The 18,272-nt window shown below is 51.7% G+C and overlaps 6 protein-coding genes across 7 annotated transcripts; 3 read left to right on the top strand and 3 right to left on the bottom strand.

Moving 5' to 3' along the window:
• Positions 1-112: 112 nt before the first annotated feature.
• Positions 113-4,490, bottom strand: TrAtP1_005711 (uncharacterized protein). 2 transcript variants are annotated; one of them, XM_014089115.2, is made up of 3 exons: positions 3,490-4,490; positions 3,242-3,353; positions 113-3,168 (listed from the first exon to the last, which is right to left on the bottom strand). In XM_014089115.2, the coding sequence occupies exons 1-3, from the start codon at positions 3,939-3,941 to the stop codon at positions 805-807; spliced, it is 2,928 nt and encodes a 975-aa protein (XP_013944590.2). In that variant the 5' UTR covers positions 3,942-4,490; the 3' UTR covers positions 113-804. The 2 variants fall into 2 exon arrangements, with proteins under 2 accessions (XP_013944590.2, XP_065968913.1); XM_066112827.1 differs by having other exon boundaries at positions 3,242-4,490.
• Positions 4,243-4,401, top strand: TrAtP1_005710 (uncharacterized protein; the record flags this gene model as incomplete). The annotated part of the gene is made up of 1 exon (XM_066112826.1): positions 4,243-4,401. One exon carries the CDS (start codon positions 4,243-4,245, stop codon positions 4,399-4,401), a length of 159 nt encoding a protein of 52 aa, XP_065968912.1.
• TrAtP1_005709 (uncharacterized protein) lies at positions 4,453-5,312 on the bottom strand (the record flags this gene model as incomplete). Its single annotated transcript, XM_066112825.1, has 1 exon — positions 4,453-5,312. The coding sequence occupies exon 1, from the start codon at positions 4,825-4,827 to the stop codon at positions 4,453-4,455; it is 375 nt and encodes a 124-aa protein (XP_065968911.1). The 5' UTR covers positions 4,828-5,312.
• A 2,462-nt stretch (positions 5,313-7,774) lies between these two features.
• On the bottom strand, positions 7,775-8,401 carry TrAtP1_005708 (uncharacterized protein; the record flags this gene model as incomplete). Its single annotated transcript, XM_014089117.2, has 1 exon — positions 7,775-8,401. The coding sequence occupies one exon, from the start codon at positions 8,399-8,401 to the stop codon at positions 7,775-7,777; it is 627 nt and encodes a 208-aa protein (XP_013944592.1).
• A 1,510-nt stretch (positions 8,402-9,911) lies between these two features.
• TrAtP1_005707 (uncharacterized protein) lies at positions 9,912-13,906 on the top strand. The gene is made up of 2 exons (XM_014089118.2): positions 9,912-13,013; positions 13,090-13,906. The coding sequence occupies exons 1-2, from the start codon at positions 10,782-10,784 to the stop codon at positions 13,252-13,254; spliced, it is 2,397 nt and encodes a 798-aa protein (XP_013944593.2). The 5' UTR covers positions 9,912-10,781; the 3' UTR covers positions 13,255-13,906.
• Positions 13,895-17,141, top strand: TrAtP1_005706 (uncharacterized protein). Its single transcript, XM_066112824.1, has 2 exons — positions 13,895-15,133; positions 15,202-17,141. The coding sequence occupies exons 1-2, from the start codon at positions 14,620-14,622 to the stop codon at positions 17,130-17,132; spliced, it is 2,445 nt and encodes an 814-aa protein (XP_065968910.1). The 5' UTR covers positions 13,895-14,619; the 3' UTR covers positions 17,133-17,141.
• The last annotated feature ends 1,131 nt before the right edge of the window (positions 17,142-18,272 follow it).

Raw genomic sequence — 18,272 nt, 5'->3', positions numbered from 1 at the left:
CAGCCGTACTTGTAGTATCAAGTGCTGCTATAACCCTTTTTGAACAAGAGTAGTCCTCTGTTCATGTTTGTATGAATCACAATCACGAGATATTGGGAACAAAAGCTTCTTTCAAAACACAAACTTTAATCTTCAATATAATTTTGTTGCTCATCTCTAAAAGTTCCAAACATTCCCGCCTGTTTCCTCCATAAAAATTAACAAAAACTCTTCAACAGAAAAAAAAAAAAATTCGATTAGACAAGGTAGTTCTAATATACACCAACGCTCTGTGCTTCCCATATCTCTATCCTCTACAAAAATAGTAACTTTGTTTCATCATGGTATCGTTTTGCCCTAGAGTTGTCCATGTGTTCCCTTCCAAAGGCAAATTGGTGGTGTTGGAGGGTGAATCTCTTTCTTGACTTGTTTGGGGAAAAAAAAAAAACTCCCCCCTTCCCATCTTTTCTGATCAATGCCCATCAGGACGACACATTTATTCGTAACAAAGCCATTAAACTCCAGGGCTATGCAAGAATATAAAAAGAAATAAGGAATAAAAACGTAACAGCATCTCGTTTTCAAGCCAACATTTTTTGTTCCAAAAACAACAATAGTAATCATTCGTAAAATCCATCAAGTACGTGCTATGCAAGAATCCCTCTTTATCGATCAAAGCAATTTGGTGAGATCCAAATGCAGAAGAGAGAAACGAGAAAATAAAAAAAAAAAATAGTAAAAAGAGGATAAATAAATCAATAGTAATAAACCGGTTTCGGACATCTGGGTAAGGAAGGAGAAAAAAGAAGGAAGATCGGAGGAGCTTCAAAGGGTTACTTTGCTTCCGTTAAGGCGAAATGGCGCAGGTCCTAGCTGAACATTAGGACTAAAGGCTGAGGACGGAGTTGGCACGCCGTCGGATGACATGGATGAAATCGACGATAGCGAATTAAACCCAGAATGGCCCCTCGACATGGTCCCGTTGCGAGACATGGAAATGCCGGGGTTGGCCATGAGTGTGTCTGCGCGATCAAAGACGTTGCCCTGGAAAACAGCCGCAAAAGATCCTGTTTGTGGCGTGGCAACGGTAGCTTGCATGGCAGGGCCAAGAGCCGCGCTCTGAGGAGTGATGGGAACTTGCGGTGTGGTGGGCGATAGAATGCCCGGTCCAACACCAGCGGGTCTCAAAATGTAGCTCCAGGGAGAGTTCATGATGATGATGCTCAATTCTTTCATGCTCTGATGGACAGGCCGCAATCGAGCTCTAGTGTCAGGCGGCAAGGGGATGGTATTGATCTCGGATTTGATCTTGGACGCCATCTTTGCCCATGCTGAGATGAAATTGCTGCAAAGATTCCAGAAGCCTGCGTGAGAACGCACTCCCGGGTCCTTCAGCTTGATGAGAGACAGTCGATGCTTTAAAATCTCTGTCTGCTGGATAGCGTCATTGCACATGGCAATGAGATTCTTCCAGTCTCGTATCATGGCACTCGGGGCCCGCTGCTGTATTGCATTTCGGATTCCTCCCGTCAATTGAACGTTGAAATTCGGTAAAATGTGCACAACAGTGTCGGTCGACTTTTGCAGGGCCAGGTATATCTTGTCAAACTGAGTATCTTCTTCGGAGAAATCCGAGGTGATATCCCGACCAAACGACTGAAATGAGTCGTTGGATCTAGGAGTCGCCGATGCGAGCCTGGCGGTGCGCGTGCCTCCGTTTTGGTATGGAACGGGTATGTCGGTTGCCACTCTCAGGTTGCTTGGGTTGTGTATGGCTGGTTCGCTACGGTTTCGAAGAGCCGCTGGCCGTGGAGGCGGAGGGACAGCAGTAGACGCCTCGCGGAAGTAAGGTTTGATCGTGTTGCTGGTGTCGGGGACGTCCATCGCAGAGAGGTGATGCTTGTTGTGCTCAGTGGAGACGGAGGAGAGAGTGACGCGAAGCTCCATGATACTGTTGTAAATCAACATCAAAAGCGTCCGAATATATCGAGCATCTCCATTGTTGACAAAGGTATCGATATTATCGGCCAATAGCGTGCAAACATGGCCATACGCCCCGACAAGAGTCTGACAGGCGCGGTGCACATTGGCATTGTCCCCAAAGGTCTGCTCTTCCTCTTCCACCATGGCCATGTCATGCTTCTGAATTTCCTGCTCCAACTCCTCAACATGAGAATTGGTATTGTAAAATACGATTTCAAGGCTTGAGCGTTTCGCAGATCCATCATTGGTCAGCGTCATGAGCATCTGGATCATGGGGTGGATTTGAAACACCGAGTAGAGGATGCCCTTGGCAGCTTCAATCACGGGGTCGAAAATCCTAGACTCTCGGCGGCGCTCGGGGAGGACCGAGAGTCTTCGAACGTAAACCGGTCGCTGAAGAGAGTCGGTAGGCGTTGCTGGGCTCTTGGAGGGTACTGCTTGGTTGCCCTGCTGCATGGCAGAGCCGTGACTCAGCCCTCGGTAGTGGCTCAACCTGTTGTTGCCCTCAACCTCGTCGAGCGTGCCCAGGTCCGACGTGGCCTTCTTTGCGAGTATACCCATGCGACGCTGGCGACTGCTTGATCTCTCTGAGTGCATCAGCGTCTCGGAATTGCTGCGTCCACGCTCGCTGATGTTTCCGATGGTTAGGGGCAGGACACCCGGACGACGAGTGGACGTATTCTGTTGAGAAAGACCCCGATAATGTGACCGTGACGGTATGGGAGGAGGTGGTCGTGATCCAATATTAGGTGTTCGCATGTCCGACGCATCGGAACTGCTTACTTTGATAGGGAATCGACCGCTTGGCACGCGTCGTAGGTGCGGTCGAGGAGTGTTGGTCTCCTCGCTGGATTCGTCCCCAGTCGCCTCGGCATCGCGACCGCTAATGACGTGCAACTTCATAAACTTCTTGATATGTGCCGTAATGGTCACTTCCGACACCTCGCCCTCTCTTCCAGACCCCTCGTTGGAGGGGCTTGAAGAAGGTATTTGCAGCGCATCCCGTGGGGGAAAGCTGATAGGGTTCCCTTCAAATTTGAGGACTTGGAGCGAAGTCATTTCCGCCAAGCAGACGGGCAGCTCTCGGATCTGGTTTTTTGGGATCGAGAGAACCTTGAGAGAGGTGAGCTTTGCGATATCTGGCGGCAAAACTCGCAGCTGGTTACGGCCGAGATCGAGGATTTCGAGGGATTTGAGCTCGCAAAGCTTAACGATTTGTGTTAGCCTAGTTCATCATGCATTGGTGAGACAAAACAAAGGGAGGCATGGGTTGTCGTACAGGTAAAGGAAACTCTTTGATCTGGTTGCCTCTGATGTTGAGATATCGAAGCGACACGCACTCGGCAAAACGGGCTGGCAAAGAGGAGAGCTGGTTATGTGATAGAGCGAGCCTGTATTGTAACACCTAGCAGTCAGCAAACAAGAATTTTTATTTTTCTTCTTCTTTTCTTTTTTCCACCGGATCATTTGTTTCATTTCCTTCAATCCCTTTTCGCCCTTTCTTTCTTTTCTTATTGGCTTGCTCACCGTTCTAGCTCGTTCTTGACTATATCAACCACCTCTTCAGGAAGTTTCTGAATGCCCTTGCGGCTCAAGTCGATGGTCACGCCCGACTTGAGGCCCGGGCCAACATCGACGGCCTGGCTCTCGTTTTCAAGGGCGTGCCTCATCGCCTCGCGTGTCAGGCCGATGACCTGAGCCACCGTCAGAACGGGCGTCGCGGGCGAGTTTCCGTTGGGAGACGGGCCATTTCGACCATTGGGCAGAGGCGGAAGCGGCATCATGGGCGGCGGCGGCTGGCCGGTTGGAGGAGCAGCAGTCGTGGTGAGAAGAGGACGGCGAGCCTGAGACGGGACGTTATTATCGGGAGTGCCTGCGCCAGTGCCCCTGAGAGCCGGAGGTGCAGTGGCGGGGGGTCCAGGAGCAGCTCCAGGGCCGTTGCCCATGCCGTTGGCAGGCATTCGGTCGGGTCGCTCCATGGCGTCTTAAGCGGCGAGCGCTGCACGTTCAGCCCTTCTTCTTCTTCTTCTTCTTCTTCTCTTCTCTTTCTTTCTCAAACACTCGTCTTCTTCTCGCACGTATACTCGTGCGCACACGTGCTCAAGGCACCGCGAAGAGGCGCTGTTGGGAGCTCAAAGGGCCGAGGCGCTTGACCGTGTAAAATGTTTCAGAGCACCCCTCTCTTTTCTCGAGCCCTCGCGCGCCAGAAATCCGGGGGGGTTGTGCGATTAAGCAGATCGGGGCGGCGACGAATGATGAAGCGAAACACGTGAGATCATCATGATCAAGCCGGGCCAGGCGCCTAAAACAGAGCAAGAGAGCGCGCGCGGATTCGCCCTGGAGAAGGGAACAGCGGGAGAGGTTGAAGAGGCCGGTCGTAGGACGTGCTTTGCTTTGGCTCTGGACGGACGTGAGGCTCGCACTAACCTGGGCGGATAGACTTTTGGCTTGGGGGTCCTGCTCAAGGTTCCGTTTAGAGCCCCTGAAACACTAGCGGGATGGGCAGCGGTGGTTGGCGCGGACAGTGCGAGGGCCGCTGCGAGGGTGCAGCCACAGCGCCTTCAGAGGAGCCCTGATAGGGGACTTTTGGGTCTGTCGGTGCTGTCGGTGCTGTTTGGGAAGTGATGGGCAGCATGTGAGCTTGAGCAGGGCTGCGATCTTGTCGTGGTAGGCCCTGGTTCGCCGTTTTGTTCTCGTCCGTCCTGGGTTGTCAACGGAGCACATGCCGCGGTGGGCGAATGCAGCGTCGATGCCAGCACTGTAGGGCCCTTTCGGCGCTCGCATCTCGCGATACTGTACGCGGAGCCCTCCGCAGCATGTTCCCGGGCTTGCATAACATATTGACATGTAAACATTGACTCGCATGTCCGCTAGCACGAGCGCGGGAAGCGGTGCGGGCGTGATTTGGAGTAGCAGATACTCGTCCAGTCTACTGCAAAGATCGATATTGCTTCAGTAGCGTGTACATGTTCGTCGATTGGCCCCTTTTCCATCTTCAGATGTGTGTACTACGGTCATGGAGAGCCAGTTGACGGAGACTAGCATTACCAATACTTGCCTAACCACCTACTACCTACGTATCAATGCGCTTCCAAGCCACGGCCACTGCCAGCAGCGCCGCGGGAATTGCTCTATTCCTCTATACTTGTACAGTATACTGCAGTACGTGTCCATAGCCATATCGAGGCAGAGCCTCTCAAATTCAACAGGCCAATGGTGCTGCCAATGACAAGACAAGATACATGGAGCCATCTACATCTGCACAGCTATAACGAGCATTATACTCCTTGCTTGGCCCAAGTATATTCCACGTACAGCATGGTACTGACGCTTTTCGCTTGCTTCGCTGCGGCCGCTGCCATGGCCGTCGACGCAGGAATGAGTTCAGCTGGGGCAAAAGTAAGAAGAAAAAAAGCAGTGGAAAAGAGGAGACGCTAACAGGCCGCCATGCTTGTGGGGAACTGCGCTAAACGGGATTCTAGGCTGAACGTTGCCAACGTGCTTGGTTCAGGCACCACAAGATGATCCTTATGGGATGCCGTAGCTTACACAGGGCATATCGTCCTGAATGGTGCGACCCTGGGAGAGGCACAAAATGCAAGAACAGGCAGGAATGAGAACTTGTTAAAAACTGTTACGCTGTAATATCCAGATCGGCAGCACAAGCAGTATCAATTGATGTTTAGCTGAGATCCCTGATGCACGTGCCTGGGCCACTAGTACTTCTATTAATATCCGGTCAACAGGCTTTAGTCATGTACCCATATTCCGCACCCCCGTGGCAGCTGGCCCTGCGTTCTAGAAGAGCGTCAAAATACTTCTACCGCCAGCGACTAGCATTGAAGCGTCGCCCTGTAAACATCGGCCAAACCCATCGATTCACACATGCGCCGCAATCTCGATGCCGCATAGCCACTCACCCGCGTAATCGTTGATTTCGCCGCCAATGCCAGCTTCTGCTCACCACCGCTGTTGAAGCCTCGATCTTCTCTACCATGGCCCCCCTGCAGAGGGCAGAGTCATGCACAGACATCGGGTTCACTCTCCGGCGGCAGTTCCACAAGGAAGACTTCAGGTAAGCTTCTCTGTGGGTTGTTATAAGCAAACTGAGCCGGACTGGCTGACGCTTCTTACAAGACCCCATCAGCGTGAAATAATCGAGGCAGCATTGAGTGGCCATGATGTCTACGTCCAAGCAGCAACGTCGTTTGGCAAGAGCCTGTGCTTCCAGCTCCCCGCCGTGATTGACCAAGGCAGTGAGTTGGAGCAGACGCGTCTCATGTATTCCAGGCGGCAGAGAGTAAGGCAAACTAACCCTGAGCCCTGATTAGTTACGATTGTTGTTTCGCCTTTATTAAGTTTAATGGTAGGTCTGGCTGTTCGCCATCTTTTTTCTAATTGGCAAGCGCCCTTGGTGACCTGCAGTGGCTAAAGACGCTGCTCACAGATCAACCAAGTAGAGGCTTTGAGAGCTGAAGGTATCGACGCCAGCTCTCTAAACAGCAACACGCCGCGTGAGGAGAGAGATCGTATACAGCGTGATCTGGAGACTGGCCACCCAAAAACCAGGCTTCTCTATGTAACTCCGGAGCTCTGTTCTGGCTCGCGCTTCCGTACAACCCTACAGCTTGTCTACAGGCAGAAAGAGCTTGCTCGCATTGCCATTGACGAAGCTCACTGCATATCGGAATGGGGTCACGATTTCAGAAGAGATTTCAAGCGGCTGTCCTGGTTTCGGGAGACATTCCCCGATGTACCCATCATGTGCCTTACAGCGACAGCAAACGCCCTGGTGCGGCAGGATATCCTCAAGGTTCTGCGTCTCGATGCTGCACCAGAAAAAATTAAGACCTTTTTGATGAGTCCAGAGCGAGGCAATCTCCATTTAGAAATAAGATATACAAAGGACGAAGACGACAACCGTCTCTCAGACTTCTTGACATGGATACAAGGAGTATATGATCGTAGGCGTGCCGAACCGCGGCAGAGCGAGCTGGCCAGATTGCGCGAAAGGATTGAGAATGTTTCGGGCATCATATATACGACATCTCGGGGCGAGTGCGAGTCGCTCGCGGCCAGTCTCCGAGACGCAGGAATTGGGGCTCGACCTTTTCATGCCAAATTGCCCAGTGAGGTCAAAGAAGACACTTTGGCCAACTGGATCAACAATGAGCGGGGCTACGATATCATTGTAGCCACAACGGCGTTTGGCATGGGCATCGACAAGGATAATGTGCGCTTCGTTGTCCACTGGCGGCTTCCCAAGTCCTTTGAGGGGTATTATCAGGAAGTCGGACGAGCAGGGCGCGATGGCAATGCCGGCTATTGTTTCCTATACTACAGCCGGGAGGATCTCGAGCGAGCCTGCCGAATGATAAAGAGCGACGCTCAGATGGATGCAAATTACCAGACGCGGCTAAAGAGCCTTCAGGCGTTGGCACAATACTGCGAGAACATATCCGCATGCCGACATGCCTCTATATGCAAATATTTTGGCGAGGAAACGATTCCAGAGTGCGACTTTGCATGTGATTTTCACAAGGACTCTGACGACCTTGAAGAGAGGTTTTTGAAGGGGTTGGCCAGTGAGGAATGGGTAAGCACACAGGCGATGCAAGGTACATATGACGATTATGATGATTTGTGAACTGCGCAATTATTACAAGATTGGGAGAACAACAGAATGTAGACTGGTGATTAAAATAGTGACAAAGCGAGTTATGTAGACCATAGTCGCATAGGTAGATTCTAACTAGAATTATAATGTCGTATTGCGCCGTATTTTGCTGTTGGAACATACATACGCAGAGCATCAGTTCTTCTTGTCCTCCTTCTCAGCCTTCTTCTCGGCAACTAGCCTATCAAATCTCTTCCACGATGTCAAGCCCTCACAGAAGATGGTAATCTCCCACATCCACCACACCCGAGACCACCTCGCCACGCTGTGCTTCTGTAGCCTCCATCGGTCAAGCAGGAACGCCTCTGTCACATGGATCCCGATGACCGGCCAGAAAATGGCCTTGACAACCCACCGGAACCACTCAGGCCCTCCTGGAAACACCACCTTGAGGACCTCCCACGGGACGCTTCCCGGCTCAAGCCACGGCAAGCCAACGGCGCAGAAGTAGTAGAAGATGACGCCGAAAAAGGGCGCCCAGTCGAAGCCTTGCTGCATGGCGTACTCGTTGATATAAATGTTGCTGAGGCCGAGGGCCTCGCGGGCGGTTTCGTCCATGGCGATGACGCGGGGGCGCGCCTCGGCCCAGGACGTCAGGGGAGGGGAGAAGGGGACGCTGTAGGTGGTGCCGTTGCTGGTCTTGAGGGTCATGCCGTCAAAGTCGAGATCCTGGATGGCGGGAGAGGCTGCGGCGGCGCGCGGGGAGAGGCCGTTGTAGTGGCGGAGATAGTGGGAGAGTTCGCGGGTGTGCTGGGCGTTCATGTGGGAGATGATGCGGGCTTTGACCTCTGCTTCGGAGGGGGGGGCCGCGATTGGTTGCCATTGTGTTTATATACGTGTGTGTGTGTATGTAGGTTTTACTGAAGCAGATGTTCTGTAGATGATTTGAGAGATTTATTGAGGGGAAGAGCTGCGAGCTTTAAATCAGGCAAAGGCCTATGCTCAATTTTTTAGTTGGTGTGTCTTAGATGTTGAGATAGGGTGATGAGGTTGAAAGTGGAGTCTTCGCTAGCCGTAAAATGCCCGAGTCCCTCTGCCAACATCAGGTACTGCCGAGTATCATCTGGAAATCGTACGATGATAACCGTAAAATGGCTAAAGAATGCAAAGGGGAGACGCAAATTGTGAATGGAATTGCATGTTTGCTTTTCAATCTCTAAGAATCCGCCCTACAGACACCAGCCAGGTTTCTCCAATGCAGCTTACATGTCGCCTGTGACGTGGGTATATCGAGGCCGAGCGAAAAAGAGCAAAATTAGAACACTAAAATGGAATTATAGGAAATGTGATAGCGCTCTTATGTTGATGATAGCTAGAGATATAAAACCTTCAATTGCATTGTTGATGATTTCATGATGCAGATGCATGGGACGAATTGTACACTGCAAGTGTTTTGAGACAGAAGTCGCTATAGTCGACTAATTGCGGTTGACTATAACAGCTTCTGTCTCAATCGACCTCACTGCCGAAACGTCGGCCAATCGAGTCGTCGTTTGATGCAATTAACTTGGCTTACTGTACCTCTGCCAGATCAACTGATAGTCTTATCCTAACGCGCTATTAGATAGCGTTTATATTGGTATAGAAGACGTTTGATACTGAAGCTTGTATTAAATGTCGATCGTGCCGTGCGACTTTTTTAAGCCGCAATAGGTATTAGATGCCGTCTTATTAATACCCAAGCTTTATCAGACAAACTGGCTACATGTAGCCAAAGATGTAGTGCAAATGTATATGGCCATCTGAGCACCGCTAGCTGATGGTGTCAGATAAATCCAGAGACATTCCTCGTAGGGCAAGCTGCAGCGTAAATGATATAAACACTGGGGCGGGCAAAAAACTCTACTTTTGCGACACCCATTTCGTCTTCGACTGATCACGAGAGTCCAAGGATTTGCCAAACAATTGCGTTAATGGCATCTCGACGTCATTTTACCCAACTCATCCTTACTTTGGCCGCTCCTCAGGCAGCAGCCTTCACGTGCAAGCGCGCCATTTTCGCGACCGGATGGCTATCGGAGGCCTGATGGGCTGCAGTTGGGCGCATCACAGATCCTGGGGAGACAAAGCTTTGGAGTTTCGGCTTCGGCTTCGGATCCGCAGTGCCACCGGGGACCCTCCGTGAGTCACCAAGAATCCTAGCCGAAGGTTGCCCCAAGTGGAGATAGGAGGCATGAATGGCGGAATTAAGACCCGAATCCATGGTAGCTGAAATCGCGGAGATTTATGATCGCTAAGCGGACTTTGAGAGTGCCGAAGAGGCAAGCACGCATGTGCTCTCATGGCCATATATAGATGGCATGGCTCGTGATGGCTGATGAATATGTATATGTATATATTACTCAAAGGCCAGTGAAGAAGATGCTCACGTTCATGGAATAGATTGATTGGAAACCACACAGTTGAAGCGACCCAATGTCTGGTTCTAGAAAGTTCAGTTGATTGCCAGTTGAAGCCGAGTTGTGCTGTGCTAGTCTCTTATTTAGCCTGTCATCCATCAGCGCCTCGATTTCACGCTTGGCCAGTTTGGAAAGTCTGAGCGAGCTGCACGTATACGGGATATGGGCTGGAGAAAAACCTTTCCAAACTTATATAGATGGCATTGGATGCCAAGACGCAATTACAATCGTAAAAGTTGCTTTCACTAATGGCACCAAATATCTGATCCCAAGAGAGTGACTAACAGACAAAGAACCCGGCACCGGTGCAACCTTCATGGTTCTTTATTTCCCATCGGCATAGTTTCGTCACATTTCGAGAAATACGACGAAGACGTAATCGGATAAAGCAGCCGGCAGGATTGAATACCGTCCATGCCCAGGTATATATTGCGAAGGAAGCAGTTGGTAAAGTACTGAAATATTCATTTGCGTCTCGTCAACGGCTCGGACATCCGAGGAGCGCTGAATGACTAAGAAGTCCGATACCTGCTTCTTCAAGAATAGCGCCTCGGACCTCGGCTCGGACTTGATCCGTAAGGGCGCCCGTGACGCTGTGGCCAGCGCAGTTTTTTATCAGATCAGATTGATAAAAATCGCAACGGCAAACACTTTTGACCCAGGACCCCTCCTCTCGCCTTGCGCTGAATTTCCCCTACATTAATTTTTTTCTGGAGGCGTCGTAACTCCGACACATCTTGGCCATGGCAGATCGCAGCGAGAGCCCGGACTCCGACGGGGATTCGGTATCGAGACACGGCTCTGACCAACCACCGGCTCGCAAGAGGCAGCGCGTGCGACTGAGCTGCTTGGAGTGCCGCCGCCGCAAGCTTTCGTGCGATCGTGGCTTTCCATGCGAGCGCTGCATCAAGAGTGGCACCCCTGATCGCTGCAGCTACGAATCACGCAACGGAGAGGTGGTTAATGCATCGTCCGGCATCCCCCCTTCCTTTGCGCAGCTGGACTCGCGGCGCTTCGGCATTGGCGATGCCGTCTCGGGCTTCTCACCCCGAGACTCTGAGCTGGCTCGCCAGGACCACGACCGTATCCGCAGGCTGGAGCTGGAGATTACGCAGCTCAAGAACCTTTTGACACGGCCTGGTGCATCGTCTCTGGATGGGAGCACCATCGTGGGCACCAACTCGCCGTCGACGCAGAAGGATGAGGCGCCAAACGATGGCGAGGCTCGACCTCGAGCGGAAGAGCAGGAGATCATCGAGAAGAGCGGCATGGCTGGTGAGAATGGTGAATTGCGCTTCTTTCGAGGCAAGGGGTTCCGGACACGCTATTTCGGCCCCCATAATGCCAGCATGGCGTTTGTCGAGCTGACGGGGCTGTGTCCCTTTATGCGGGAGACGGCGGATGAGTGGCTTCGTCCGGTGATACTCCATGATCGCAAAGACCGCAAGCGCCGTCAAGAGGAGCGAGATACCATTTTCGAGCAACAGGATCTGGAGCTAGAGGCCCTTCTCCCCTCCAAGGAAGAGGCAGATGCCCTCATCACCGTCTATCTGGATCAGTTTGAGCAAATCCACCGCATTGTCCATGTGCCCACTTTCCGGAAGGAGTATGCCGAATTCTGGAACCTCGGAACCCAACAGAGGTATTCGGCATTCACAGCATTGGTCCTGTCAATGATGGCCGTGGCCAGTTGTGTGCATACGCACGAGGCGCTCAAGTTCATTGGCATGATGTCGAATGCGCAGCATTTAGCTGAGAAGTGGATCAAGGCGTGTGATAAGTGGTCCGACAAGCAAAGCCAGAAGCACCGACGACTTATTCACTATCAGATAGCTTGCTTGCTCTACCTTGGCAAGCGGGTCAACACCATCAAGAAGAAGCGATTCTGGACAAGCTCAGGGCAGCTGATCCGCGATGGCATTGCCGTCGGGCTGCATCGTGAGCCAAGCCACATGGGCGGCAAGATCACAGTGTATAACCAGGAGATGCGACGGAGGATATGGGCGACGGTGCAAGAGTTTGATATGCAAGCCTCGTTTGACCATGGCCTGCCGACGCTGGTGAGCCAGCTTCACTTCGACACAAACCCTCCGCGGAATCTGGACGATGAAGACTTTGATGAGAACACGACGGCATTGCCGCCTTCCAAGCCAGCCAAGGATTATACATTCTCATCTTTCCAAAACCTGGCACGACAGAGTTTGCCCCTTCGCCTTGAGCTCAGCCGACTTCTTACCGGGCCACTGTCCGAGATAGACTACGACCAGGTCATTCGCTATACAAATGACTTGACCCATGAGATCGATGCTCTCCCTTCTTGGGACATGAATCTTGAGAATAACAATGGCTCCAAAAAGAACCCACTCATTGCTTATACTTTGCTGCACGTCCAGCTGAGGCAGTACATTATCCCTCTACATCAACCCTACCTCAAGCTGCGCAAGCAAAACTCAAAGTACCAATATTCCGAAATAATCTACTACAACGCCGCGAGAGACATTGTTCTCCTCCACGACAAGTTATACGAGCAGGGCGTCCGAGCGCTCAACTTCTTGCGAGAGGATGCCCTCACCACGTGCATCAACCTCTGCAGCGTCACGATGCTGCAGCCCCGCGGGTCGACCAACATGATCATGATCAACTCGCACCACACCGTCAAGCTGATTGAGAAATGCATCGCCATGAAGGAGGACCGCCTGCTGCGTTGTGGTAATAACGAGCCGTGGGGGTACTCCATCATGTGTGCTGCCTTGGGTCTTCTCGAGGCGCATCTGGGCACGAAGACGACTGAGGTAGCGAAATCCACTTCGGCGGAGAGATTTGTAAACCTCCATTACAAACTTCTCGCGAACCAGGAGCCTCCTGTGCCGTCGTCGTCGGGTGTGCCGGGGTCCTCTCTTCATCCTATGATCGGACCACTTGCTGAGCCGGGCATTAGGCCTTTGTCTACTGCGGATTTACCTGACGCACCCAAAGTGAGTGATGGCTACTACTCGACTTATTGTTTTTCTTCCTGTCTTGTCATGTCTTGCTAACTATCTATTCCTTTAGTCCGTTACGCCTTTTACTTTCCAAGCATCGCTACCACCAGTTTCAGTGGACCAATCTTGGGCTGTCAACGACCAGACACAGCCCTTTAATCTCGACCCAAGTCTGGAGCTGTTGGGTCTGAACCTGAACGAGCTCTGGGGAGAATCATGGGAGCTGGGGATGTAAACCAGAAACAAACAAAAAGGGGTGACTTTTCTGTACATGAGTGGATGCGCCCGTTTCACCTCCTCTCTTCTCCTCTTATCATGCCGACTCAAACGGCTTTGTAATATCTTGGCGATTTATTTGCTTATACTTGTATGTTTGGCGTTTAATGGTATGTATTATAGCGATACCATGTAAGCATTACGGCTTTGATGGCATTTCTGCGCAGTGCTTGCAGCGTATCACGGCGTTGTTAGGGAATTAGCACGTACTTGTGTACGAATTCTATTTTGGGAGTTTGGTGATAGGAGGTACCGAGATGGAAAATATATTGGCTTTTAGTTTGAGTTACCAAGTTTCACGGCTTAGGCCCCTTCTAATCCGTTTTTGTAGATATTTATTTCCCTTTTTTGGTATTAAGATGTAAACTAGGGTCATATTCATTCATTCATCTGAGGGCAATATGAAGCTTCAACGGCTAAATTCTAAAGGATGAGGCGCTTACAGCTGGGCAAGCATTAGGTACTACCCACTACATGTAGACACTCACGCGACACAAGGCCCCTTAAGTAGTGAATTACATGCACCTATTTTCTTGCTTGCTCTTGCTCTTTCTTTCTTCATATACGAGTCTCAAAGACTTTAAAGAAGACGGTATGCCCTTCACTTTCACTCTAAACCTGTAAGGTTTGTTGTCATTCCTGCCATGCCGCTGTCAGCTTTATACCATGCCATGTATCATGCAAGTAAGCGGCGGCCCTATGGAGCACAGAAATTTCTAGATAAAAAAGCGTTACATTCTCTTTATGGTTTGCGTCTGCTATTTTATCTTTAGTTTTACTCTGCCCAGGGGCAATGGGTGTAACAATAATTGTGAGTTGAATACCAAAGTTGGAAGCTCGTTAACACAACGGTCTAGCGCCAGACGGACTCGAATTATTGAAAAAAAGATACACCGAAAATGTACATGCCTGGGCTCGCATCTTGGCATTTTACATGCCAGTGAGGGGTGGAGAGCTTGCCTGGCGTTTTGGGGACCTGCAGCAGCGGGGAGCCCAGCGCTGATTGGCGCTGCCTGGACGGGCGCTTCAGAAGGCCCACCCCAGCGGCTTGGGGTGCTGGAAAGTCCGCCAGCTCGAACAACTAAACACTCAACACCATGACGTTGCCGCCTCAATAGCAGCTCTTGCGATCGCACCCTCCAATTCGCGTCTGCCTCTCAATTCTTCTGCTCTCCTCGGTCTTCGATCTACGGCCTGAGCTGCTGCGCGCCCCCTCCACAGGCAAGGCTCGACACCAAGCAGAGCCGGAGATGTCGGCTCTGCCTTGTCCTGGCCGCTGCCTCGCACTCGCCTCGCGCTGAGAGGGACCACCAATCTCGTCACCATGCCCGACGGCTTCAGCAACATCCGCGTCTTCGTCCACTGGCGCGACCAGACCGTCTTCGCGGGCGAGGCGGTCCAATGCACCGTCACCTTCCGAAACATCGCCCCCGAGGCGAGCCAATCGCCGGCACAGGCAAACGGCCAGCAGCAGTCGCCGTCGGAGAGACAGAGGCTCGCCTCGCCGCTGCAGCCTCGCGGCAAGGCGGCTGCGGCGTCGTCTCGAGGCCACAGGCGGGCGGCTCTGTCGCTGAGCGTGCCGTCGCCCAGCTCGAGGAGTCGGCAGGGCTCGATTCAGTGGCCTCAGCCCGTCGTTCCCGGCGAGGGCCGGCCTGGCCACGCCCACAAGCGATCCGTGTCTATAGTGTCCATCGGATCAACCACCAGCACCATTGAGGAGCATTCACATTCGCCGCGGGTAGACCACTCTCCACGGACGCCAAGACGCTCTCATAATCGCGCAAGCAGTCTGCAAATATCTCGGGGACCGCCTGTGGTTCCCTCAACACCCCAATCAGGTATGGAAATCCGCTCGTATTACTTACACATGGAAGAGAGAATCAATTCGGCTGACTGGCGCTTCAAGGCTCCTTCTCTCAAAGAGGAGTATCCTCCCCGCTCTTCAATGCTTCATATCCTCCCGATAGGTTTGGCCGACTTCCTACCGGTCCAAAGAGTCCCCAATCGTCAAATGTATCTGTGCAGCGCAGGTCATCCAAGGCCTTGTCGAACCCCATGCCCATGCCCGAATTTCGATTCCCCGCTGCACCCCCACTAGAATCAGAAACGGCTCTGAACCTGCGAAAGGTATCAGGAAATGGGCTTCTAAGTCCAAGAACGGGACCGGTCGACGGCCCTATCCCTGTGCGTTCAAAGGAACAGTCGCCCGTGACTGACAAACCTCTCCTTCCCACGGCTCGCATACTCTCCAGCACAAGCATGGGTGGAGGAACACCGCGGAGCAGTGGTGAATTCTACTCTATGAGCAACAATTCATCCGAGACATTGGCGTCGGAATACGTCGGGCAGCCTCTGCTCAGAGGTCCCGGTAGACCATCGAATCCCCGCCGAGGGTCCTCTTTCTCTATACCTCAGTCAAAGACCGAGTCATTAATGATGGGCTTTGCTCAGATACAAGGCTCCTTCTCTCTGGACGGTTCTTTGATCAGCCTTGCACCCTTTGAACAGGTCAAGAAAAAGGCCGTTGTTGGCGGGAGAGGCGGCGGAGTGGTTGGACTGGAATCTGGTCGACGAGAGAATGGCCTTTTGCGGGGATTTGGCTGGGGTAGCATTAGCAATTCTCTCGGCGATTTCCTTGGCGGCGGAGAGCTAAGCACGATCAAAGAGATGCGCGGTGTCGCAAACCCCAAGGCGGTTCCATTACTGAGCACTCCGCAGTCGATTCTCTTTGTCGACCTACAATTGGCTCCTGGGGAGAGCCGCTCGTTCGAGTATACGTTCAAACTCCCCAGGGGGCTGCCACCTTCACATAAAGGAAAGGCTATTAAAATTTCATACAGTCTAGTTATCGGCACTCAGAGGCCAGGAGGTGCCAGAGAACAGCATGTTCGGACAGTCGAGGTCCCGTTTCGTGTTCTGGGGAGCGTCAACAACTACGGCGAAATTCTTGGACACGACCTCATGAATCCATATATCCTGCTACGCGATGAAGCTCTTGTCAAAATGATTGGAAAGCAGCAGAAAGTTCATAGACAACGAGAACAACCGGGGCCGACTGCCGCAATGAGCGACTTTTTATCATATGTGGACGATCTGCTTGACCGACCGGCAGATAAAGCAGGAGCATCATTATTATCCCCGACGGCGACTCCAGATCTGAGGCGGATATCAACGTCTAGCTTTGATGATGCCACCCCAGCCAAGGAGGCAATCCGTCTTGCCATTATGAAAAGCAACATGACAAACGGGCAGCAGAGCGCTAATCGATTTGAGATTGCGCGAAACGGTCAAAGGGTCGGCGTGGTCATGCTTACCCGGCCTGCTTATCGTTTAGGAGAGGTCGTGACCATGGTTATCGACTTTGCAGACGCAGATATACCTTGCTATGCGGTTCATGCAACACTAGAAACATCGGAAAAGATAGATTCGACGCTAGCCGTACGATCCGAATCCAGCGTTCACAGAGTCACACGGAAAGTGCACGTTGCCACCTCGGAATCCACGCTTTTCACTCGGCGGGTGGTGTTCACCCCTACGATACCCATCTCTGCCACTCCCGAATTTGTCACTAGCGGGATCAGCTTTGAATGGAAGATCCGGGTAGAGTTTGTAGTGCCGTCGCAGGGACACGATGCCCTGAGAGGACAGCAGACGCCGTTTCCCCTACTCGAGCAGATTTCGAGAGATGACAAGGGAGGCCTGGTTCTCGTGGCGGTTGAGAACTTGGCGTGTGAGAGCTTTGACGTGCCTGTGCCTCTGCGAGTATATGGGGCTGTTGGGACTGGGCTGGAGCGTCTGGAACGAGATGAGGCGTCTGAGGAAGGGCTTGTGGTGTGAAGAAGAGGGGGGGTGGGGGTCGGGATTGAGGTGGTGGTAAATAGTGATGGTTTATGACTGTTCGTTTTAAGTGTGAGCCTCTTGAGAGAATTGTAAAATATTGAACAATTGGAATACAATGAGAGACTTGTGCCCCGTACTGAGTACATGTTTCCTTTTTAGAAGAGCTGGTGGCTGCTGTCTATCAGGAGGTTAATTGCTGTTACTGGTGTAGAGTGACCGGGATGTCCAATCCCCGACCTTGGTTTTCTTTTGTTTTTCTTTTGTTTTGTTTTTTTACTTCTGATGTCATCTTGAATAGATGTAGGCGATACGGAGATCTGTCGTGGATATGTCGACGTGCGTTCCCAGAAATGAGAGAAATTAATATTCGTATAGTACCTAGTAGTCGAGAGACGTGATGAGATTTGGTGGGCACGGGCGATCTCAGAGCAATAAAGGGGGACAGGGGGCGTTGTATCTCGTACCTGTGTATTCTCATACTGGCTTTAACACTAGAACCTGTGTCATGGTAAATTACTTGGGTGATAGTAGTATAGAATACCAGTAGTATAGACCATTGTTGAACGAGGGCGTGATATATGTGCTCCAAGTAGAAAATCAATGCCAGCCACTGGTTCTGGCACGAGTGGACTACGGGATCTGATGGATATGAGATTGGCTGAGCAATATGGAGCACAGATATAGATATCGACAGATACGAATAATCTCTCTCGTTAACAACCTAGATGGTGCTCCGCAGTGTAGATATAAAAAGCACAAACACTGCTGGCGGACGCAGGGATCTGTCGTCATCTTACCGCTCTGCCTCGTCTCCTGGGGACCCAGGTCTGTTTTCTCCTCAGGTCTCTTGTCCTGATCCGCCAAACCCCGGGGCCCTGTCTGAGATCCATCACGGCTGCAAGTATTGTAAATAGAGAGCTGGGGAAGGCAACGCAAACGACATTGGCTGCGACGAGAATGGGAACTGGGGGAGGTGATGATGGCATCCAAAGGAGATTAGCCTGTTGCATGGCCGTGTGATGGCAGTTGGTGATGTCTCGAGTGATGTTGCCATTGATCACAGCATCCGTACATGTACATTATGTACAAGTAGTACAACTTGGAGTAATTGATGCAATTATACTGGCACAAGGCTAG

This window comes from Trichoderma atroviride, chromosome 3 (genome assembly GCF_020647795.1).
Source record: "Trichoderma atroviride chromosome 3, complete sequence".
In the NCBI taxonomy this organism is placed as follows: domain Eukaryota; kingdom Fungi; phylum Ascomycota; class Sordariomycetes; order Hypocreales; family Hypocreaceae; genus Trichoderma; species Trichoderma atroviride.
The sequence above is the reverse complement of the archived record's forward strand: the minus strand, read 5'-3'. Positions and strand labels throughout refer to the sequence as shown.

Excerpts from the sequence above, each read along its gene's own strand:
- TrAtP1_005711 (XM_014089115.2), bottom strand. The coding sequence starts at position 3,941 with ATGGAGCGACCCGACCGAATGCCTGCCAACGGCATGGGCAACGGCCCT. Across the intron at positions 3,354-3,489 it reads GTCAAGAACGAGCTAGAACG|GCTCGCTCTATCACATAACC; the intron begins GTGAGCAAGCCA and ends GTTACAATACAG. Across the intron at positions 3,169-3,241 it reads TCAAAGAGTTTCCTTTACCT|CTTTGCGAGCTCAAATCCCT; the intron begins GTACGACAACCC and ends CAAATCGTTAAG.
- TrAtP1_005707 (XM_014089118.2), top strand. The coding sequence starts at position 10,782 with ATGGCAGATCGCAGCGAGAGCCCGGACTCCGACGGGGATTCGGTATCG. Across the intron at positions 13,014-13,089 it reads ATTTACCTGACGCACCCAAA|TCCGTTACGCCTTTTACTTT; the intron begins GTGAGTGATGGC and ends CTATTCCTTTAG.
- TrAtP1_005706 (XM_066112824.1), top strand. The coding sequence starts at position 14,620 with ATGCCCGACGGCTTCAGCAACATCCGCGTCTTCGTCCACTGGCGCGAC. Across the intron at positions 15,134-15,201 it reads TCCCTCAACACCCCAATCAG|GCTCCTTCTCTCAAAGAGGA; the intron begins GTATGGAAATCC and ends TGGCGCTTCAAG.